The sequence below is a fragment of the Lytechinus variegatus genome, chromosome 3, assembly GCF_018143015.1.
Source record: "Lytechinus variegatus isolate NC3 chromosome 3, Lvar_3.0, whole genome shotgun sequence".
In the NCBI taxonomy this organism is placed as follows: domain Eukaryota; kingdom Metazoa; phylum Echinodermata; class Echinoidea; order Temnopleuroida; family Toxopneustidae; genus Lytechinus; species Lytechinus variegatus.
The window spans coordinates 60,347,379-60,371,007 of NC_054742.1; the positions used below are offsets into that span (position 1 = coordinate 60,347,379).

Here is a 23,629-nt window from a genome sequence, read left to right on the forward strand (position 1 = left end):
AACAGCTTAGTTATGGGGAGCATTTCATGAAACAAAGTAGTTGGACTACTGTCATAAGCTACTGAAATCAAGTCAGAACAAATAGTGCACCCTTACATAAGACCCCCTCCTCAGGTCAACCTGCCAAAAAAAAAGAGAGAGAGATGCTAAATGCAGCCCTTTTTAAAAGCATGTTTGTGAAGGCCTTTGGAGGTGTTTCTTACTGGAGAAAGTTGATAAACCTAGCCTATAACAGGCACTGTCAGCTTCATTATAATTATTTAAGACAATCTTTACAATTGACCTGAGGGGCAATGGCGATATCAAGTCAATAATTATAAATAGCATACATGTAGCACAAATATAAACGGGTCTGCAAGTGGTTTAATCCCATTAAAATCCCTATCTGTGTTGCTTGAGTCATACAGTAGGACATATCACCAGTTTTCCAAATTAATCATTTTGACTCAAGTTGTCAGAATATATTTTTTAAGATTTTCTCTGATGTATGTCCAATTTTTAGAATGCAGACCTAAAGGTGGCTCATTAGCACACACACACAGATGACACCATCAGTAATAAAATATCCACATGGGTTTACATGTATATCTGGGTTACATTAATTATTTTGTGTACAATGTACACTTTTAACAGTACATGATAGTGGAGAATAAATAAATTTCTTTCAAATTGGTGTGAATGCAATAAAGAATATTATCACCAGAAATTAGCAGTCTAGTAGCTTGGTTTCAAAACTCATCCATGGATTGTGGTACCACAGATATACCGTGTTTACACAGGGACACGGCTCGGGGGTTCGACACGCGAGCCGTGCTCAACACGGCAATTTTATGCTGTGTAAACGCGATCAGTGTGATCCGCGAGCCGTGTCGAACACGGCTTTTTCGATCCTCCAAAATCGTAGGTTTCAACCCGCGAGCCGAGTCAGACTCGGCAAATTTTTCGTGTGTAAACAGAAAGCCGTGTCGAACTCTCTTGACCTAGGTCACTGCGCGCGCTTTCACTTTTGGCATTGTTGTTGTTCGCACGGACAAGATTCGATTCCGGCGGTGAATTTCCCGCCTTTAATTTGCGACGTCATAATTCTTCCGTTCGAGATACGCGAGCCGTGTTGAACTCGCCTTTTTATTATGTACGTATAAACGCGATCTCTGATCCCTTCTTCGCAGTGTTCAACCGGCTCGCGGATTCAACACGCGCGAGCCGAGTCAATGTGTAAACACGGTATTATTTTTCTTTTTCAAAACATGAGACCATGTCCTTTTTTCCTCTTGCACATCCACAACCCACTGGCAAGGTCAAAGGAACTATTAAGTTTGACACATGGTAAACACATACAATACATTGGGAAAATTGTGAATGACTGATAGGAATGTAAACAATTCCTGTAAATTTAAAGGAAAAGTCCACCCCAACAAAAAGTTAATTTGAAAACAAGGAGAAAAATCCAACAAGCAAAACACTGAAAATTTCATCAAAATCGGATGTAAAATAATTAAGTTATGACATTTCAAAGTTTCGCTCAATTTCACAAAACAGTTATACATGTATGCACATCTGGTCGACATGCAAATTGGCAGACTGATGATGTCATCCACTCACTATTTCTTTTGTATTTTATTATATGAAATATTCTAATTTTCTCCTTCTTGTCAAGTGAAACAAAGTTTTATTTTTCCCTGAATATGTGCAATTACCATTATTTTAACAGTTTATGGTTCAGTTAAGTTGGTCCTTATTGTCAAATCTGTAAAAATTGAAATATTGTATTATTCAAACAATAAAAAACAAGAAAGGGTGAGTGATGGACATCATTGACTCTCTCATTTGCATACCGCTGATTTACGCATTGAACTGTTTTATGAAAAATAAGCTAAACTTAAAAATGTCATAACTTTCTTATTTTACATCCGATTTCGATGAAATTTCTGGCTTTATGTTTGTTTGATTTTTCTCTGTCAATTGAAATAAAAAAAATTCTGGAGTGGACTTGACCATTAAATTTAATCAGATGAATTGCCTATCATGGAATATCTTAGAATTGCATACATTTCCAAAAGTATTAAGTGTTTGCCTATTATATATTCCTGTTAATTCCAGTCAATTTGCTTTTTTTTGGAAGAACATCTGCATGTGTACTATAAAGACAATACAATTTTTGAATTGTTAATTTTTTGAAATTCATATAACTACATTCTTTCATCTAGCAATAAAAAACACAAATTTGGTTGCAAAGAATTTGCAAACAGTAAAACAGTCCCTTTAAATGGTATGACATTTTTAACAAGTCATGGTGACGGAGTACTTGTGGTTACTATCACACAATATCTTAAAAATATCCACGTTATAATGAACCTGGGTTTAGCCGCAGACAACCATGGAAGCTTTATCAAGTACCAAGTATCTGCCCACTCCCGATTAATCTACAAGAATCTTTAACACCGAAGGAGGCAGAATGAGAACTCGTTTTTTTCACACGGGCTAATTCCATATTTAATAATCTGTTCACTAAAGCTGTGTGATGGGATAATTTTTGTTTTCTTCATGAAGTAATAAATTACATAAAACCACACAGGGGCTTGAAAATAAGATAAATAAGAATAAAATGAAGGCTAAGGGTGACATGCATCCAAAATAAAAATAAAAATAGCACTCTCTGTTACACAACTCCTGTTCATTGCAATATGAGTTCATTACAAAAAAACAAAAGTAGGAAATAAGCCTGATACAATATTGTCATAAATCTGGACCACATCCCCCCAAAATCGACAAAAATGTCCAGAATCTTGGCAATAGGCATAAAGGAACAAACAAAGCCCATTTTTCAATACCTTTTCTCCAAATGAAAATTCTTTCTACATAAGTATTAGGTTACTGAAAATTTTCCCCAAAATAAAACATCACATTTGGCAGAAAATGGATTCAGTTCCTTTTGGAAAGAAGTGCTCGTGATTGATAAAGGAAGTATGTAATGTCGAAATTGCATTTATCAGTGTTTCACAACATACATGTATGACATGGCACAAAACCACAATGCTGTTCAGAGTTGTAAACACAAGGTCCTGAATAAACAGATCAGATGCTGCCAACCCACAAAACCCAGTGTAAGCAGAAAGTAAATGATTAAAAAACAACTCATAAGTGGAGAGATCTTTTATTTAAAATGAAATGATGTATAAAATATGTACGACAATTTTCAACAAATAAAACTTCTTAAGACAAGGAGAAGTTAGGACATCATGATGAAACCTGGAGACAAGACTATATGAAAGCAGGCCATCATTCCGAACCCCCCCCCCCTGAAAAAAAAAAGAATCGGGTATTAGATAAGGTACATTTATGCTTCCAGCAAGACGTGCATTTTGTAACGTTCATCATAAATGTACTTTCACAAAGAATTGTTTTTTTTAATATTTTTTTTACATTGACCCATGGCAGAGGTAACAAAAAATTTCTTCGAAATGAATATATTGTTTTGTGATATTTTGGTCTTGATCAAACCAAAATGACCCCTTTTAAACAATTAGAAAATGTGTTAATGCTTCCTCACAAGCCATTTTGGGGGAGAAACACATAAATTTACAATTAGCATTTAAACAAAAATTCTAAAGGACGCGACAATGTTTTCAACTAAAATGTGTAATAAAAGCCAAATTTTTACCTGATAACAGAAAAAGTAAACTGACATAGATACGAGCAGAAAAAAATATAAAAGGGGGTGGGGGGAGGGGGGAAGTGATCGATTGTGTCATCCCCCTTTTCATATAAAATAAGTAAATATATACAGAATCATGTCGGCAAGGTTCATGATGATGCACTACTTTCAGGAGAGATTTTTACTAACCTTTGATGTCATCGTCATCAATAACGTTCGATCTGTTCCATCTTACAGATAGGCTGGCCTCGATTTCTTTAGAGTGGGCATTGTATGTATACTGTAATAATGACAAAAGTTGACATGAAATTACAAAACAAATTGAATTTTCAGTATACAGAATAAACATTACAGAATAATGAGTTTAAATAAATTTATCATCTACACATGCATGATAATGACCTTCAATAAAAAAAGATTTACAAAATTTAAAGGCGAAATATAAAGAATATATCACAATGACAATAAATATACATTTAAAAGCATGGAGTATTAAAGAATATAAAATTTTATGTAATAGAAGAATACAAACAAGTATAATTTTTCAATTTCTCTAAAAATAGAATTTCCAGATATTACAAATTTACTATTCAAGCATAAGGCCAGACCAATGTTGCAATGAACTAATGACTTTTCATGCTCACTACTTTACTATTTGAACAGATAATACAATTGTATCACTTTCATGTGCACAATAACTGAATGATTATCATTGTATCGAGGCATGATCTTTTTCCGCGTCCGATCAAAGCGGAAGGCTAGAGGATATATCAGGGGGATTACAGGAAGTAATTATTTACAAAAGTAATTCCAGTAGTAGAATGGAAGCTTTCATTTCTCATGGATGTCAATTGATTTCTCAAGGACTGTTCATTGTTCAACTATATCATGAAACTTTCCTGGATTACCACTACATGATAAACCACTCTGCCATTACATAGCTCTTTAATTTGTATTTCCAATGCAAGATAAGTCTGGAGTAGGCAGATCAGCATGGAAAAATAAAAGTTTTCCGGGTTTTTTTTTTGGGGGGGGTAACAGATTGTAATGTGTCAGTGTGGTAAGATGGTGAAAATGTTCTATGAGAAGGATAAAAATATTTTTCTTTATCCTAGAATCTTGGGAAGAGAGCGGAGAAATCAAGATGAATGCACTGTAAATAACTAAGTTCTGGCATTTTTTTACCTTCCTCATGAAGCTACAGATTTAAACCACTGTTGAAAGTTAACCATGGGTTCAAACATATTTCAGAATAAATATATGGGCAACACATATACCTACAACTGTTCCATCATATCTCTTAAACAAATCCACCCAAAGACAAATGAAGGTAAAAAACACTTTAAGTTTAACTCACATCTTGGCAATTAAGAACAATCTTTTAATTACAGAAAATGTCAAGGAATTTGAATAATTAGGGAGAAAAACAACAATATTTCAGACAAAGCATTTTCATTTTAAAACATGGTACTTACCACATTATTTTCACATCTAACTTGTGTAGGTGACTCCACAACGGCGTCAACAGGATGCTGTTTACCTTCGTATTCCAGTACACACTCATAAACTATGAACTTCATGAAAATAGAAATGATTTAGATATTAATATCCCAATATATATCATTACAATTGAGTATGAGGAGGAAATCAGGGGGGCGTTTCATGAAAGGACTTGTCGGACATTTTATCCGACAAGTCCTATTTTATCCGACAGTTACCATAGGAAAAATGCCTCCCAGCCAATCAAAATCATGGAAAGATGTCAGATCTGACAACTTGTCGGATGAAAATATTGATGAAACGCTCCCCAGGATAAATGAGAAAAATTGGATGTCAAATTTCAATATCAAGTTGGGTTTTCAGAGGAATCTATCTGGGAAAATTATGAATGTGGTCACCTGGCTGGTAGAAGGGCATTAGGATTTACGTGTTTATGTCAATTCTTATTCCTGTCGGTCTAGCGGAAGGAATAACTCTTGCCCGCACTAAACACTTGGGTAGCGCAGGCTTGAGCAAATGCCCTTATGCCAGTCATACAGGAATCGAAAATCACAGCACAAGCGCAACCTATACAGCACTTTTTCCAGCCAGGTTACAATTTCATCTCTCACAATCACTAATTTATTGACATCTACATTCAAGCACATTAAAAGTTTTTTGTATAGGGTCAATAATATGAATTAACTCAAGTGTCAGCTATATATCATAAAGGGCTGCCACGCCAGGGGGTGTTTAACAAACATTTAAGTATGACTTAGAGTCGCACTTAAATGCCGGCGCGTAAATGATATGCAACACGCAAACTTTTGATTAATACCAGTAGTGCGCTTCCTCTTGGCATGATCTGGCCAATGCGGTCATGCCTTTTATATCGCACGCAAATGGTCATTGAGGTGTGAGTCTAAGTCATACTTAAATCTTTATGAAACACCCCAAGGGTGTTTAAGTCAGCGTATGCGAACGTTCTGTAAGGTAGCCAGCCCGTTTTTTCCTTTAATCGTATTTTGTGATATCAAGAACTGTATTTTGATAACACCACAAAACATCAAGAATTAAAATTCTTTAAAAGAATAATTTGGCATACATCAACAAAAGGCAACTCTTGATATTAACAAAATGGAATTAAAAAAAACATGTGGGGCGCATCTGGCAGTCTCATCTGCATTATGCGATTCAATATAGCAGCAGTGCTGACATTGAAAACTACTATAAAATAATTCAGAAAAATTACCCCAACTTGGTCCAGGTTCACTGACCCTAAATGACCTTTGACCTTGGTCATGTGACTTGAAACTCAGGCAGGATGTTCAGTAATACTTGATTACCCTTATGGCCAAGTTTCATGAACTAGGTCCATATACTTTCGAAGTTATGACAAAATTTCAAAAACTTAACCTTAGGTTAAGTTTTTTATGTTGATTCCCCAACATGGTCCAAGTTCATTGACCCTAAATGACCTTTGACCTTGGTCATGTTACCTGAAATTCAGTGATACTTGATAACCCTTACGTCCAAGTTTATGACTAGATCCATATACTTTCAGAATTATGATGATTATTCAACAAATACCCCCACATTGCCAAATTTCATTGACCTTAAATGACCTTTTACCCTCGTTGTGTGACCTGAAATTCGCAGAGGATGTTCAGTAATACTTGATTAACCTTATGGCCAAGTTTCATGAACTATTTCCTTACACTTTTAAAGTTATGACAAAATTTCAAAAACTTTATCTTCGGTTAAGATTTGAAGTTGAAGCCGCCGCCACAGCCGTCACCGTTGGAAAAGCGCCACCTATAGTCTAACTCTGCTACAAGTATGCAGGAGAGACAAAATACACCCTGCCATGGCCTATATCTGCATACGCTGGATAAAAGTTTTAAATTTGACAGCCATTTCACAAACCATCAACTGAAGAAAAGGGGAGGGAACTGACAAGCTTACCTGTGTTATGGGAAGATTCCTGGCTTGTAATGGAAAGCCAAATTCTTTTCCGACTGGAACAAATAAATTTGGAGTGATGATGAATGGACACTGATCACTCGCATTTTCCTAAAATATAAACAAGAAAGAAAATACAGGAATATTCATAAATACCATTTTTTTTATAATGATTGCACATAAATGACATAAATACACAAAATTACTTATATTAGCTGAACCAGGGGGATACATATCATCCTGAGACTATATTTCAAACATTACAAGCATGACCATCCTTGGATAAACTTGAGTGCCAGAATTAAGAGGCAGCTCCAACTAAGGCTGGGGGTAACATTAGTTGTGCTTTATATACTCTGAAATAATACTCTAAAAAGGTACTCTGATATCAAGCTAGGCTGACCGTATCTGTGCATGATGAGATTGAAGTGCAGGATAATACTTTTAAAAGATTCTCAGCTAATCCTGAGAGATCACAACACTAATACAACTCAATATCTTTTGTGTGGAATATCAGCACTCGAGGTAAGATTTTAAAAAAATACATGCTTCCAACTGGAGTCAATGCGATTAAATATCTAAATATCCAGTGGCTTGTCTGAAATACACCTTTATGCCAGCCTGACACTTGCACGATTTTGTTTCACGCATAGTCGTGCCAGTGCGCAAACTAGTCGTGAACTGGCGTGAAGTGTGCGTAAACACGTCGTGACATGTCGTGACTGCGTGCCATGTCGGGACGAGAATTTTGAAATGTTCAAAATTTTGGTCACGACAAAATTTAGCCACCGGGTCGTGAACTATGCGCAAACTGTTCAAGAACTCGTCGTGAACTCGTCGGGACGATGCGGGAGGATGCGTGCCAGTGCGTGGCAGTGCGCGCCATGCCACGACTGTCACGAATGGTTCACGAACAGCTCACGTCGTGTTCACGAATAGTTCAGCACGACACCGTCCGAATTGCGCAAACTCGTCGTGCCAATGAGGGAAGTGCGTAAACTATGCGCAAACTATGCGTGAACTCGTCGTGCCAGTTCGTGTCAATGTGGACACTGACGGGCACGCATTCGTGAACTATGCGTGAACAAGTCGTAAAACAGTGCGGGAGCCTCCCAGTTCGTGCCCCAAAATGGCACGACTTGCCACGACAAAATCGTGGCCAAAAGTCGTGCAAGTGTCAGCCTGGCTTTACACAATCATGATGAATAAAAAAGAGTAATAGATGAGGATTAGAATGCAGCCACCCCCCAAAAAAGGGGGGTGGGGTGGGCTTCCATCTACTTTGATATCAATTCATCCAAGTGAGGTAAATCTGTACCAGCAGAAGGAAATTCCTAAAAAAACCGTGGGCACCGGAATCGGGAGACTAGCTTTAGCCAGGGTATTATAAATGTAGTAGCGCCTTGAGCACCTTCAAGTTGGATATGCTTGCTATACGAATACCTTATAACATTCTATGTCACAATATATTTCTGTATTGACTCCTGCCATTTGTTTTGGTTCTTCTCAAATACCACACCCGATTTCACCACATAGCTTTACCTTATTCTCTTTTCTTTGATCTCCCCTACAGAGCTTGATCAGTGTATTATGCCAATCCAAGTTATTAAATGGTCTTGACAGACGATAATCTGTGATAATCATACAAGGTACGTATGTCTTCCACTTTCTCAAGTCCCCCTTCTCTCTCGTTCTCTCCCCATAACATTCCCCCTTTTACATTTCTTTCTTGTCCATGTCATACTGTACATTCATTATCACACCCACCCTAGTTACAGTAAAAACCCAGTTTAGAGTAAAAACCATTTTCTCTATGTGAGAAAATAATCATACAATGTATGTCTCCCGCTCTCAATTAAAAGCTCCCCCCCTCTGGTTTCTCTCACCCCCCCTTCTCTCTTCCCCATAACCTTCTCCCCTTCCCTTCTTTCTAATCCATGCATACAGTACATTCATTATCACACCCATCCAGTTGAAGAAAAAAGAAGCACCACACGTTTTTCTCTAAAATGCGAGAAAATACAGCATCGATCAAGACCCAAACACACATACACTCAAAGAGGGTTGGTTGTTGCATCTACATCCCATTGCTGTGAAGTCATAAATATTCTGTCTTCGGCTGGTTGTGAGGGTGTCTTGTGTATGGGGGTGTGTGTGTGTGGGCAAACACTCGAAATGGTTCATGCTTGGCAGGCTAAGCATCGCTGGAGACTGTCTCAAAAGGTCTCTACGATTAATCATATCAATCACATTTGCTTTATTTATCATGGAAGAGGAGGGTGGTGGAGGGGGTATCAAATACAGAATATTTGCCTAACAGGGATTCCCTCTTCTCCTTTTACATTTGTGGGCAAAACATGTTGATTTTCAGCCCACCCTTGATTCATTCCCCCAAGAATATTGACTTTCATCATGCTCATAAATCCAGGCCGAATTGACACAATGAATGATGCACATGAATTCGTATGAAATATCAATCTAGATAGTTAGGCATGTATTGCTAGTTCACAGCTTGACATTATTATGTAGGTCTGTATCTTCAAATGACATAGGGCCTGTATAGGTTAACGTCATAATTCAAGACAGTGTGACTGACTTCAAGGTATATGCCAGGGCTCCACACTAACCCATTTTTTCTACTGGTCCAACCTATTCATGTCGGACCAGTAGATACCCAGTTTTTTTAAATTTTTACTGGTCTGAACCTAAAAATCTACTGGTCCCAAAAAGTAAAGAAAACATAAAAAAAGGTGCAAGTATATTTTTCTAGCCTTTCGTGACCCCCCCCCCCCCCGTAAAACGAAGGAATGAAGGACAAAAAGAAAGCAAGACAGAAACGAAGAGAGTAAGACAGACAGAAAGAAAGAAAGAAAGAAGGAAAGAAGGAAGGAAGGAAAGTCAGAAAGAAAGGATGGAAGGAAAGAAGGAAGGAAAGAAGGAAGGAAGGAAAGAAGGAAGGAAAGTAAGAAAGAAAGAAAGGATGGACGGAAGGAAGGAAAGTAAGAAAGGATGGAAGGAAGGAGGAAGGAAGGAGGAAGGGAGGGAGGAAAGAAGGGAGGAAAGAAGGAAAGAAGGAAGGAAGGAAAGTAAGAAAGGATGGAAGGAAAGAAGGAAGGGAAGGAGGAAGGAAGGAAGGAAAGAAAGAAAGAAGGAAGGAAAGTCAGAAAGAAAGGATGGAAGGAAGAAAAGAAGGAGGGAAGAAAGGATGGAAGGAAGGAAAGAAGGAAGGAAAGAAGGAAGAAAGGATGGAAGGAAGGAGGGAGGAAGGAAGGAGGAAAGAAGGGAGGAAAGAAGGAAGGAAAGAAAGAAAGGATGGAAGGAAGGAAAGAAGGAAAGAAGGAAGGAAAGAAGGAAGGAAAGAAGGGAGGAAAGAAGGAAGGAAGGAAGGAAGGAAAGAAGGAAGGAAGGAAGGAAGGAAGGAAAGAAGGAAGGAAAGAAGGAAGGAAAGAATGAAGGAAAGAAGGAAAGAAGGAAGGAAAGAGAGGAAGGAAAGAAGGAAGGAAGGAAAGAAGGAAAGAAGGAAGGAAGGAAGGAAAGAAGGAAGGAAAGAAGGAAGGAAGGAAAGAAAGAAGAAAGAAAGGAAAGAAGGAAAGAAGGAAGGAAAGAAGGAAGGAAAGAAGGAAGGAAAGAAGGAAGGAAAGAAGGAAGGAAGGAAAGAAATAGAGAAAAAAAATTAAAAGAAAGATTGAAAAGAAAGAAGGAAAGAAAACAGGAAGAAAACAGAGGAAGAAAGCTAAAACTATTATCATAAATAATTTGTTTCTTTTTTGGCTCAATTAAAATAGCTACGAAAGAAAGTCAGAAACCAAGTGTATCAACACACACATAAATGCATATGTGGGGCTAATATGTATTCAGACAATACCACCCGAGACCCGATCTGTTTGAACCAAACAGAAGTGAAAATTTACCCTTTTACTGCTTACTTACGGATGACAGAGTTACTCCAATTTTTAGGAAATATGGACATTATAAGAGCCTTTCATGAGTATGAACCGTGAATTTTGACAGTTCTGTGAGAGAGTTTCTGCCAGAGTTTAGCCAGGCTTCGTTCGTGCGGCCAGTGGAGAATTCACCATGTGGATTGTGTGGCTGACTACATGTACACTGTGCATGCTGTATACTAGTAGTACTCTAGTAACATGTGCGATTCATTCTGTGTGTATTCTGTGTGTGAATTGCAGAATTTAACGGGGGGAAATGGTTTGCTGTGAATTTGACCATTTCTGGAAAAGTTATTGGCCCAACAATGGTTTTTATTACTGGTCATGTCGGACCCTTAAATCTTGCTATTTTTGGAAAAATTACTGGCCCGACAATGATATTTTTTACTGGTCATGTCGGACCAGTAAATCTTCCAATTTCTGAAAATCTACTGGCCCAACAGCGATTTTTACCGGTCTGGGACCGTCGGACCGCCGCTAGTGTCGAGCCCTGTATATGCTTACGATAACCCCCGACTATCCACATTGATATCATTTGCAAAAAACATAACTCTTTCAAATAGTATTTTTGGAAAGGAAGAGGAATAAAAATAAGCCTAAGGCTATTGCCTATTGAGTTTTAGTTACCGAGGATCCTATTTACAACTTTGTCATGCTTTTTAGTTGAGTGCCCCCCCTTCCCCGAAATATAGCTATCAGTATGCGTATTACATGTAGTTCACTGTAGTTCATCCTTCACAGCACTGATAAAAACAGATGATAAAAGTAATTACGGTAACAGATATGTTTCCCCAACTGGTTTCACATGAAAGGATTTCAAGGCCATAGTATTTCAGTTGACCTCTTTAATAAAAAGAATTTCTGAAAACAGACAAGTGCCTCCTAAATACATATAATATAGATTGACAGGAAGCCTTCAAAGAAGAATTATAGCTTTTCGGGAGATAACTATTTATCATTTACACATACCTTGTTACATTTCGAATGTGTAGTATTTTTTTCTTGTCTTATTTGCTCTGAAGTGCCTTGAGCATCTAGTTAAGATGGAAAGTGAGCTATATACAAGTCTTATGTACTATCATTAGTATATACATGTATGTAGTAAAGTTGGAGTGGTTTTCATACTGTGTTATAATTTGTGTTTCATTAAAACTGAACCCAGCTGTAAAAAAAATATAAAAAACAAGCAATATAAGGTCTTGATGGAATGTTACGTACATAAAACCAAATTTCATATACATGCCTATAGAGGCCATAAGGTTGCTGTTATGCTAATAACATGAGCAGTACTTCTGATGCATTAACTACCTAGCCTATAAGTATCGTTTTGTCTTGAAGGACAAGTCCACACCCCCAAAAATGTTGATTTGAATAAAGAGAAAAATCAAACAAGAAAAACACTGAAAATTTCATCAAATCGGATGTAAAATAGGAAAGTTATGACATTAATAAATTTCGCATAACAGTTCTATGCTTATCCTAGTCAGTATGCAAATTAGGAGACTGATGACACCATCCACTCACTATTTCTTGAGTATTTTATTATATGTAATATTCTAATTTTCTCCCCATTTTCAAGTGAAAAGAAAATAATTTCCTCCCTGATCATGTGGAATTGGCATTGTTTAATATATTGTTCAGCCAAGTTGGTCCTAATTGTCAAATGAAATATTTTATGATTCAAACAATAAAGTGAGGAACATCATCGACTGATTCATTTGCGTGAAACTGACTTGTGCATATCACTATTTTGTGAAAAATATTTTTAAAAAGCGAAAATCTAAAAAGTCACAGGTTTCTTATTTTACATCCGATTTTGATAAAATTTTCAGCATTATGCTAGTTTGCTTTGCCACTATTTATTCAAATCAAATGTTTTCCTGAGGTGGACTTGACCTTAAAGTCATTTTCTCTTTTATTGGCTATGACTTGGTCCTAATTTTTTTAAAATCTACAACAGCAGTTGTTGGTAAAAAAAGAAAAGAAAGCAAGACAGGAGGGTTTAGGTGGTGGGCTGCACAGCAGCAAGTGATTGTATTCTCCCCACACCAGAAGTATAGATTACATTTAGCGTAACAGCACCATACTTGTAATAGCAAAGACGATAGCCACAGCATTCCCCTAAAATGATAGGTTAGCACAAGCCGCGAACCACACTGCGTTTAAATTGACACCCTTACTGCATCAGCAATAGAATTGCATCAAAGTTAACAAGGACCAGGACTCAATTGATACAAAACAGTGGTGAATTTACAACAGATGCATGATATTGACAAAATGAGACCTCAGTTAAAATGTACAGAGCTGCTCAAAGGCCCAATAAGACCCTATAAATAGCCTATGAAAATATGTTAACAGTGCAAAGTTCTTTCAAAGGATGCATTTATCTTTCTTATTCACTTTTAATTTAAAGGACCATGACCGAGCAGGTGAACAAAGTGTGTGACATATTTCCATCAAGTCTTGAGCGCTGCTCAGGCGCCACCAAACACTGACAGAGAACTTGGTATAAATTTGATGCACTTGTTATCATCAAGTCTTGAAATGAAGTGATTATCAATTATGGCTTGAGATGAGGGCCAGTTGCCATGGGTTCACCTCAAAAGCCATCTGTCCAGTCAATACAGTGCATGTAGCTGCTTCTCCATCAGCCTGCGTCCAATCAGCAGCATTTCGGTCTACTTCTCAAATGGCGACACAACATTTGCACCTGCGACAATTGCTCCGGGCTTAATTTTGTCTAAGATGTAAGGTTATGGTTAGGGTTGCAAAAGGGGTTTTATGTTGGCTTAGGTTTAGGGTAGGGTATAATGTTGACCCCAGGGTTTAAATTGGTCATTTGATTAATACTGTGTGGAATTTACAGCAGAGCAATTGTTGCCAGAGCAACTGTCAGGAACCTTTCAAATAGTCTTATACCACATGGGCAATAAATAAAACCCATTTGGACAGTCCTACATGTCATTTGGTCCACCATCAATTTGGTCTAATTGCCATGTAGTCTACACTACACTTGGTCTAATTTCACTTTAATTACATTAGCATAATGCCCAGATGGTCTTATTTCCACTTCTAATGATCATTTTGCACCTTGTCCTTGTCAAATATAAATTTGATTTTATACAAATACATGTAGTTCAACTTATTACAAGTGGTGTTAGACCAAGTGATTATGAGATAAAATGGGTATATTGCCACCAGGGGGGCCACTCAACTCCTATTGCTGTCTTCACAAGCGACCTCAGGTTTTACAAACCCACCCTATAGTATAAAACAAGTTTTATCCATCGGTAAAATCTACACCCCTCTCAAATATTTTTGCATGCATTTTTTGACAATTTTGTCCCCGTAACGAGTAGGGCCTATACCCCGTAAAAAGTATGTGTTTACCCTACAACCATACCCCTTTTTGCCTGATTTTGGCCTTCTTCTACAACTTAAATGCATCATGTGCGTGCTGTGCCATGATCAGCCAAATCTATCCTTTTCAGATGTTTTTGGTCGCGTGTGTGTAAGAGTGCCCCCCACCCCCGGAGATTGCATAATGGGAAATTCAAACAAAAATGTAAATGGGCTTGTCTTGCTGTATGTTTGTAAACATACCCAACATGGCAACAGGAGGAGGTAGAAACCTGTAGCAGGAACAGTTGACTAAGCAATTTTTTCTGATCGATCACCCCATCAGACATCATGCACGAAATACATCCAAATGACTGTTTATGCATCAAATAATGTCCCTCAGGCCCTATGAATCATCCATTTAAGAAAGCCCGACACCCCCCTTCTTCCAACCTCATGACATCACCACAGCTTTATATATTAGTTTTATTTTTATATATTACAGTATAGGTAGGTACATACATGGACTAGAGAGCTCAACCAAGGGGAAAAAAGAGAGAATATTTCGGATTAATAACCACTCTTGGACAAAAGTACTTATTTTCTCACCTCCTTATACCTTATGTTAGAGAAATCAATCCCCAATGTTCGTGTTAAAGTGAATACCCGTACGTACAGGTAGGCCTACATACACTGTATGGAGCTGTAGGGCCTACAGGTTATAGAGTTGTATTGGAGGCAGGCAGATCATCATTACCCATCAAATTTGTGGGAGAGGGAAAATATACCCTGGAGATGTACTAGATAATGAGATCATCGGCTACTTCACATCACTCCTCATACTCACTCTAGACTCTCCTACTCAGACAAAAATTCAGATTATTAAAGTGGAACACCCACCCTGGAGAGTATTTCATCAACCTTTTCAAATACCATACATGTATACCGTCTTTACACAGTGACATGGCTCGGGGGTTCGACACGCGAGCCGTGCTCAACACGGCAATTTTATGCTGTGTAAACGCGATCAGAGTGATCTGCGAGCCGTGTTGGACACGGCTTTTTTGATCCGCCAAAATCGTAGGTTTCAACCCGCGAGCCGAGTCAGACTCGGCAATTTTTTCGTGTGTAAACAGAAAGCCGTGTCGAACTCTCTTGACCAGGTCACTGCGCGCGCTTTCACTTTTGGCATTGTTGTTGCTCGCTCGGACAAGATTCGATTCCAGCGGTGAATTTCCCGCGTGTAATTTGCGACGTCATAATTCTTCTTCCGTTCGAGATCCGCGAGCCGTGTTGAACTCGCCTTTTTATATGTACGTATAAACGCAATCTCTGATCCCTTCTTCGCAGTGTTCAACCCGGCTCGCGGATTCAACACCCGAGCCGAGTCAATGTGTAAACACGGTACATGTACTTGACATCTTTTCTTGATTTTGATTAGCTATAAGGGCTGTTAATATGATAAAATTTGAATTTAATTGAACGCTCCCCTGTTGATCTTATTTAAAGCACATGAGAAAGTACATTATGTAAAAAAAATACCTGTAAATTTATGTTTTTTCTATTTGAATTTTGTGATGTCACATTATGCAGTCATGTCAATATAAATTGTACCTATATGCCCTATAATACACTTGTTATTGGGCTTCACACTATAAATAATGAATTTAGTGGCTCATCATGATCAATAACATATACATTTATATATTTTTTTAATGACATGTTTTGTATGAAAAAAAGAAGTACAGCATACTCTGTATGATAGATCAAATGCAGCCATTTTCTATTTTCTGAGAATTATGCAATTCATGGATGTAATACATGTAGGGTAACAGGTCACTTGTGACACCCCACACTAAAAGTTGGTAAGAATTCATAACTTTTGCTGATCATCTGTGAAGGGTATTCGCTGTCACATTTCTCTAGCTTTGAAGTGTTCATTTGTGAACACGAATTTGACTTCAGGGTGAACTACCCCTTTAATTATATGACGACAGAGCTCTGCGATACATACATGTACATGTACTACATAGGCCTACAGGACAGAACAAATTACGGTAATTTCTTCTTACATGTATTACATGTAGCAATTATATGTTGTATGGAAACTGAACAAGAATGTCTCAGTATCCAATCAGGCGGGCCTTTCAAATCTTGTGAGTGCATGGCCCCTCTTCAGAAATACTTTTGAAGACTTTTTTAATGATATTGGTATCCGGGGGGGGGGGGGGGGCACTTCCATTCACGAGTGGATACCATGCGCGACCATGGGGTCTCGAAAAGCACCCTAAACACGTAATTTCAATATTCTGAAAATGCACCCCTTAACAAGTATTGGCGTGTGAAACCTTACCCTTAACAAGTATTGGAAACAAAAGATACTCTTGGCAAATGTTCCCTGAAATGAACCCCTAAACAAGTACAGGAATGTTTTATTGTTAGGGGTCCTTCGGTCGTCGGTTTTACCTTATTTGGTTTAGTACGACCCCACCTTCTACACCTCGCGCAAATCGGACTCTAAACACGAAGTCATTGGGGTAAAAAGGACATCCTGTTTAAAATATTTTAATTTTATTTTATTATCCCCGCAAATTCGACCCTAAACACGTAATTTTCCTTGCGAAATAGATACCCTTTTTTCATTATTTTTGTGTTTTTGACACCCTTATCACGTTACGTACGTAACGTGCCCTATCGTGAAAAAGACATCCTTTTTACGTGTTTTTTTGGTCGCCCATGGTATCCACCTCGTCAATGTAAGTGGCCCCCCTGGGATTGGTATTGAATTCCCATATCGAAAGCTCTAGATATATCACGGCTTTTGTTTGTTTAATATATGATACTAAATGCTTCTTAAACACTATGTTTAGTTTCTTTTGAAGACCTTTTTTATGATATTGGTATTGAATTCCCATATCGAAAGCTCTAGATATATCAGGGCTTTTGTTTGTTTAATATATGATACTAAATGCTTCTTAAAAACTATGTTCAGTTTCTTTCTTACATTATGAATTTTAATATTTCATAAATCATGTGAAACTACCCCTTTCAAACCTACATGTGTATCTCATTTTTCATTGTAGGCCTACTGGTTCTTTCTAGTATATACATGTAATGTGATTTTGGGAAGTTCTCTCTTCAAAAGATTTTTCATTTTGTCTCCTCTTAAAGCCTATTAAAAGATTTGGAAGAGCTCAATAATGTGATTATAATTTGTTATCATTTTTCGTTTACATACATGAACCATTCTTATGAAATTAAATTTCTGTTAAAAAGGACCCTTTGAGCAAGTCCCAGTGCAAGAGCCAGATAAACACTGTTACAGCTATGAAAAGCTTTTAGGTAACTCAACTCTTGAGCTGAATGGGAAAAGGGGTATACCAAGTTTTTGTTTGTAAATTAAGTGAATGGATCAAAACCAAAAGTCATTTGTAATCGATATTTAATTAATACTATAAAGAACTGAAACAGGTATCAATCATGGTAATCAAATAAATCAACTAATTACAGGTGCATGTACTTATCTACTCTTCAGAACTGGACTGCGAAGAAGTCTGCTCAGATGCATCAATATAAACATTCAAATTACTGACGATTAATTGTCATGAAACACAACTAATTTTAATAGAAGGTGATTTACAACCCTCTATAAAATAATGATATGGAATTCTACCAATTGATTTGACGACCATTTAGGCCTATGCAAGAGTTACTAATGGACAATTATCATAAATCAGTCATACCTCACACAATCTATTAATGATTTAAGATGAAAACTGAAAGCAAATTTATTACATTGTCCATTACACAGCTTAACACAGGGTATATTCACATGTAAAAAATAAAACCATTCAGATCTGAATAAAAGAATCAAATCACAATTTTTGCAGCTTCCACAGCTCGTCTAAAGCTGTGGTCAGGGACTGGCTGATTAGCAGATTGGACATTCACCAGTGGAATTAAGACATCACCCATTGGTTGTTTTAAGAAAGTCAAAGAGTCTGTGGAAACTGAGTGACATTCTGTCATTCAGCGTGTTTCTACAGAGAATCGTTAAAACGGTTTATCTTTTCCGGGAATTGAAAAACAGTATCGCGCTTAAACCAACCTATTTCTACAGCGCGAATAATCCAATTAACTCACATTCTGCGTCGTAAATGCAGCGTCAATCGGAAATTGGGAAATTCAACCTATAGGCCTACCTCGCAATGCATTGTGGTATGTCAGCTGGTGAGAACAAAAAGGCCAGAACGTGTAAATGAACTGCAAAACTGCACTTCTCGGTTCACACACTTCCGCCAGACACGATATGCTATTTTTCGCCGTGTGTTTCTACAGAAAAGTTAAACGTATTAACACAGCAATAACCACCGCCCAGAGGTGGTTATGAGAAAGGGTATTTTGCGCGATGCGGTTTATCAATAAACTGCATCGCGTCTGTTTCTACAGGGAAGTTTTCCGGAATTCTTGATACTTGCGTGGGTAATACTGCTACAAGATTCTCTGTAGAAACACGCCGATAGTCCCATCACCCAGTCAATTGATACAAACAAAGTGCATTGGCATTTATGCAAGACTTATGCCCAAGATATTCTTTGTCATATATCACCCCTTCCCCTTCCTCCACTCCCTGATATTGAAAGGTTTAATAACTATCAAAAGGTGACAGGAAACTCAAGCTTTCAACAAAAATATATATATATATATACATGTATATATATATATATATATTATATATATATATATATATAATTAACTTGGTCTCTTCATAGATCATTCTTGTTCATTCATCATTCTAAACATTCAAACTAAAACATACTACTGCTTTATACCATGAGCACTATGCTTCGAGTCCTCAATGGAAGATAAAATAAAGAAATATTCATTTCCACTTACATCATTTGAAGATATGACGATGTCATTTTGCTGGCAGGTCGATTGGTCATGAGTACACTTGTTGTCATAGATACACCAATCACAGGCCCAGGGGCTATTCATACATGCCGTACAGCTGGAAAGAGGGAAAGCGATACTGGTCATTTTGGGTACCCTTATGTAAGTATTACATTGCTATCATGTCCTTTTCAAATACCATACATGTACTTCTAACAATCTCATGGCAATGTGTGTAAGTTTAATCAAATTTCTTTAAGGACAAGTCCACCCCAACAAAAAGTTGATTTCAATCAGAAATGAAAAATCCAACAAGCATAACAGTGAAAATTCATCAAATTGGATGTACAGTAAAATAAGACAGTTTTAAGTTTCCCTTTATAATTTCACAAAACAGTTTGCACATCCCAGCTGGTATGGTATGCAAATGAGGGAACTGATGGCATCACTCACTCGCTATTTCTTTTGTATTCTATTGCATGAAATATTCTAATTGTCTCCCTATTGTCCTGTTAAACAAAGTTTTATTTCTCCCTAAACATATGGAATTTCAGTCAAGTTTGTCCTTATTGTCAAATCTGTAAAAATTGAAATATTGTATAATTCAAACAATTAAAAAAGAAATAGTGAGGGGCATCATTGATGTGACTATTTTGTGATATTATTGTAAAATAAGCAAAATTTCATAACTTTCTTATTTTACATCCAATTTTGATGAAATTTTCTGTGTTATGATTGTTGGATTTTTCTCTTTTTATTCAAATATATTTGTTGGGATGGACTTGTCCTTTAAGCTAGAACCACAAAAATAATCACAGATTGAAATGCATACACAACAGGGGAAAATAAAGAGCCCAGGGGCAATTTAGCCCCCCCCCCCTCAAATGTTCAAAAGAGCCCTGGAAATGATCATCTCAACGTCAAAGCTTATGCAATGTTGCAGATTAATTCAGTAAGTTGTGAAAAATAGCCCCCAAAATAATTATTTTTCATGAAACACTACTCGGTTACTTTAGGAGAGCATTCAATCTCATCAGTTGTTTTCCCCTCTTCATTCCACTCATCTGTTTAGGGCCATTTTCAGGAACAACAAATATATTTATTTTTTTTTTCTAGGTGGGAATATCTAAATCTATCTATACATATTTTTTTTCTGATTTCATAATCAACCTAACCATGTATATTACATGTATATATATATATACATGTAGGGAGTGATAACTCACAAAATGCACAACAACACAGTAGGTGGTGATCAACACAGAAACTTTTTATATGTATTTAAGCATTGATATATATGAATCTGATGTGCCAAGGGGAAGGAAATCTATTTCATTCATACATTGTACAAAATCAATTGGTTCTAAATAGGCAAATGATTTAAATTCCTCTTTGTTGTTTCCTCGATGAAACAACAAACAAATGCCACAAAGTATAGATGAGTTTCCTTCCTTTTTTCCAAAGAGGAACAGTCAACAGAAATTATAGACTGATAACTTTCACATACAGTTGAGGCCAGAAGTTCACATACCCACGAAATTCAAAGAAAAGTTGACAAATTTTGCCAAACATCATAAAATTTACTGTATCTTATAAAATATTTGTGCTATCATGACGAATTTGATATCAAACAAATGGGTATGTCATGCCCCTTCATCACATTGCTTTGCCGTCAGGAGCTGAAAAATATATGTTATTTTTTCAAAAAAATCTTCAAATTTAAGACAAACTAAAAATTAAAACTTGACAAAAACATTTCATATTTGTGCTGTTACTTCTCAACACAAACATTTGAGATAACACTTTTTGGTTCAGTGGTGACATATCAAGATAGAATTTTACAATGTTTCCCAAGCGAACAAATTTCACAGAATTCCATGGGTGTAATTAAACTTTTGGCCTCAACTGTATACCACAAAAAACACATTCAGCTGAATTAGAGCAATAAATTCTCAAATCAACACTATTTGCTCAACCTCAAAATACATATATTCTGTAGCAGGTAAAATCTTTGGTACATATCCAGTATTACTTAAGTTTATACTGCATGATTTTCACAGGGCTACATCCTGATGTTACATGTACATCAGCAGGGAATAATTTTGCTTTACAAATTTCTCAACTGATTAATGTACAGTCCTATGTAAAAATATGCTACACAAAAGATTTTATGCATAGCAATCTTTCAAAAATGTGGAGCAAATTGCGATGCGAAACCAGGAAAAATTATTCCCTGCATTAGAAAAGGTGTTTCAATGTAAAATGTATTTCCTCATCTCTCTCTTATTTTTTATTTGAAATCTGATACCGAGTACTACAAGTAGGGTATTAGGGCCTACATGTAGATCTACTTGTAGGCACATTTTTCACCAGTACACAATTAAACAAACAAAAAACATGGAAGAAAAAATTATCATTACCTTTCCTTCCCTTTAGAAAGGTACTGGCACTTCCTTATAGATGTACCAGCAGATCTCAGAATAATAGCTCTTGTTAAAAAATTGATATATACTAAAAAACTTAAAATCAAAGAAACTGCCTCAAACTACAATTTGAAATTATTGATGAGAAATTGATTAAATCAATTACGGCCATATATCTCTACTACTAAACATCCTCTCATGAAATATTTTATTTCAAAATTCCTTCCTCTTGAAAGTACACACACAAAAAAAATAATCATTATCAGAATTTTTACAATTCCTTGTTTTAAAAGGTACTGCCACTTCCTTTTAGACATGCATGTACCAGCAGATCTAAAAATAGTAGCTTCCGTCAATAATAGATAAAATCAAAGAAACTGTCTCAAACTACATACATGAAAATATTGAAGAAATATCAGATATCAAAACATTCTTTATAGAATGGAATAAACATTTGTAGAAAAAGATTCCATATTATATTCTACTATGATTTATTTTGTTAAAGACAATTCTTGAAGGCCTGAAGTTGAAACAAGAGCATCTTTATTGTAAAAAAATACCAACATGATAGATAAAACATAAAGTGGGGCGGCTCACATGTGTAATGAATTAAATCAAGTTTAGTGCAGTATTTAAGCACTGACTGAAAATCATTTGCACACACCCCTGGAATTGGAAATAATAATATTTGTTCTTTAATTTTGCAATACTTGTACATGTATTGCTAGAATGTAGACCTACATGTATACCATGAGTAATTTTTTAGTGTGCATGTGGGCCTACAATATGATAAGAGAAAATTTACGTTTTCTGGACAAGGCCCATCCCCTACTGATTTTTTGTTTTCTTTGGTCCACTCAAAATAACATTTTGTATCAGTTGACCCATATAAGCATTTCGAGGGTGGGGGGCTTTTGCAAATCACATTGATATTTTTACATTCTGGGGGCAATGATCCTTTATCTCCATGTATGAACACCCCCCCCCCCCTGTAAAAAGTCTGACCTTGACTTATTTCAAGACTTTCTAACCTTTCCCCATTTATTAAAATAACATCATCATCGCCAGTGCATCATGATCTACACTGAAATCACTTTATGCAGCAGGCTCCACACCATCCCAAATAAAAGACTGAAAACCATTCATATTGAGAAAACTGAAAATCGAAAGATAACCAGAAAATCAATTTTACCTGAATTATTACAGATAATTGCAGAAAATGTGATAAAGAGATTATAAATGGAATCCCTCACAGCCAAATTGATTAATGAACTGAACAAATCAATATGAAAACTAATGATTGAAGACATGTGGCACCGTGTCTAATGAGGGATTCTCATCAATATTGGTCTTAAAACAACAAGAAAAGGGGGAATTTACAAATCATGTAAGGAAACTAAGGGTATTTTATAGTATATTAGTAAATAATGAAATACACATGTATAGAAATGACTTTGAGAATGTAATGAAAAAACACTGAAAAAGAAGTTCACAAATATGGTGACACAGCATTTGCTCCGGCCTTGCTATCTCAGAAGGCATAGGGTTAGAGTGAGGATTGTAATAGAGTTTTTATTTCAGAATAATGTAAAGAAAAGGATAGGGTTTATTTAGTTTTGGAGGTTCAGCTTTATGGTTGACTTAATAACATGCAGATTTTCCATTGGAGCAAATGTCATGTGACTCACAAAAAATAGATGGTATACTGCATGGCCAGGGCCCAATTTAACACAAAGCACAACATCTCAAGTTTAATACAACTGAATTATTATTATTATATTGAAGTATTTTCAAATGATGGTGACGATGAAGATGATGATGATGAATATTGTAGAGCTAATGATAAGTGATAGTAGAAATTTAAGAACAATGATTTCCAAATCAACAAATTGTCTTTTCCATTCCTGAAAATTCTGTTTAGTCATAGAAAATGT

The 23,629-nt window shown here is 36.5% G+C and overlaps 1 protein-coding gene across 1 annotated transcript in view; it reads right to left on the reverse strand.

Moving 5' to 3' along the window:
• LOC121411541 (plexin-A2-like) overlaps positions 1–23,629 on the reverse strand; it is a 92,857-nt gene that overhangs the window by 31,454 nt on the left and 37,774 nt on the right. The window contains exons 9-12 of the mRNA XM_041604326.1: positions 19,276–19,390; positions 7,100–7,207; positions 5,131–5,229; positions 3,845–3,935 (exon numbers count right to left, since the gene is read on the reverse strand). Of these exons, the coding sequence (XP_041460260.1) occupies positions 3,845–3,935; positions 5,131–5,229; positions 7,100–7,207; positions 19,276–19,390 (413 nt within the window). The remainder of the gene's footprint in view (positions 1–3,844; positions 3,936–5,130; positions 5,230–7,099; positions 7,208–19,275; positions 19,391–23,629) is intronic.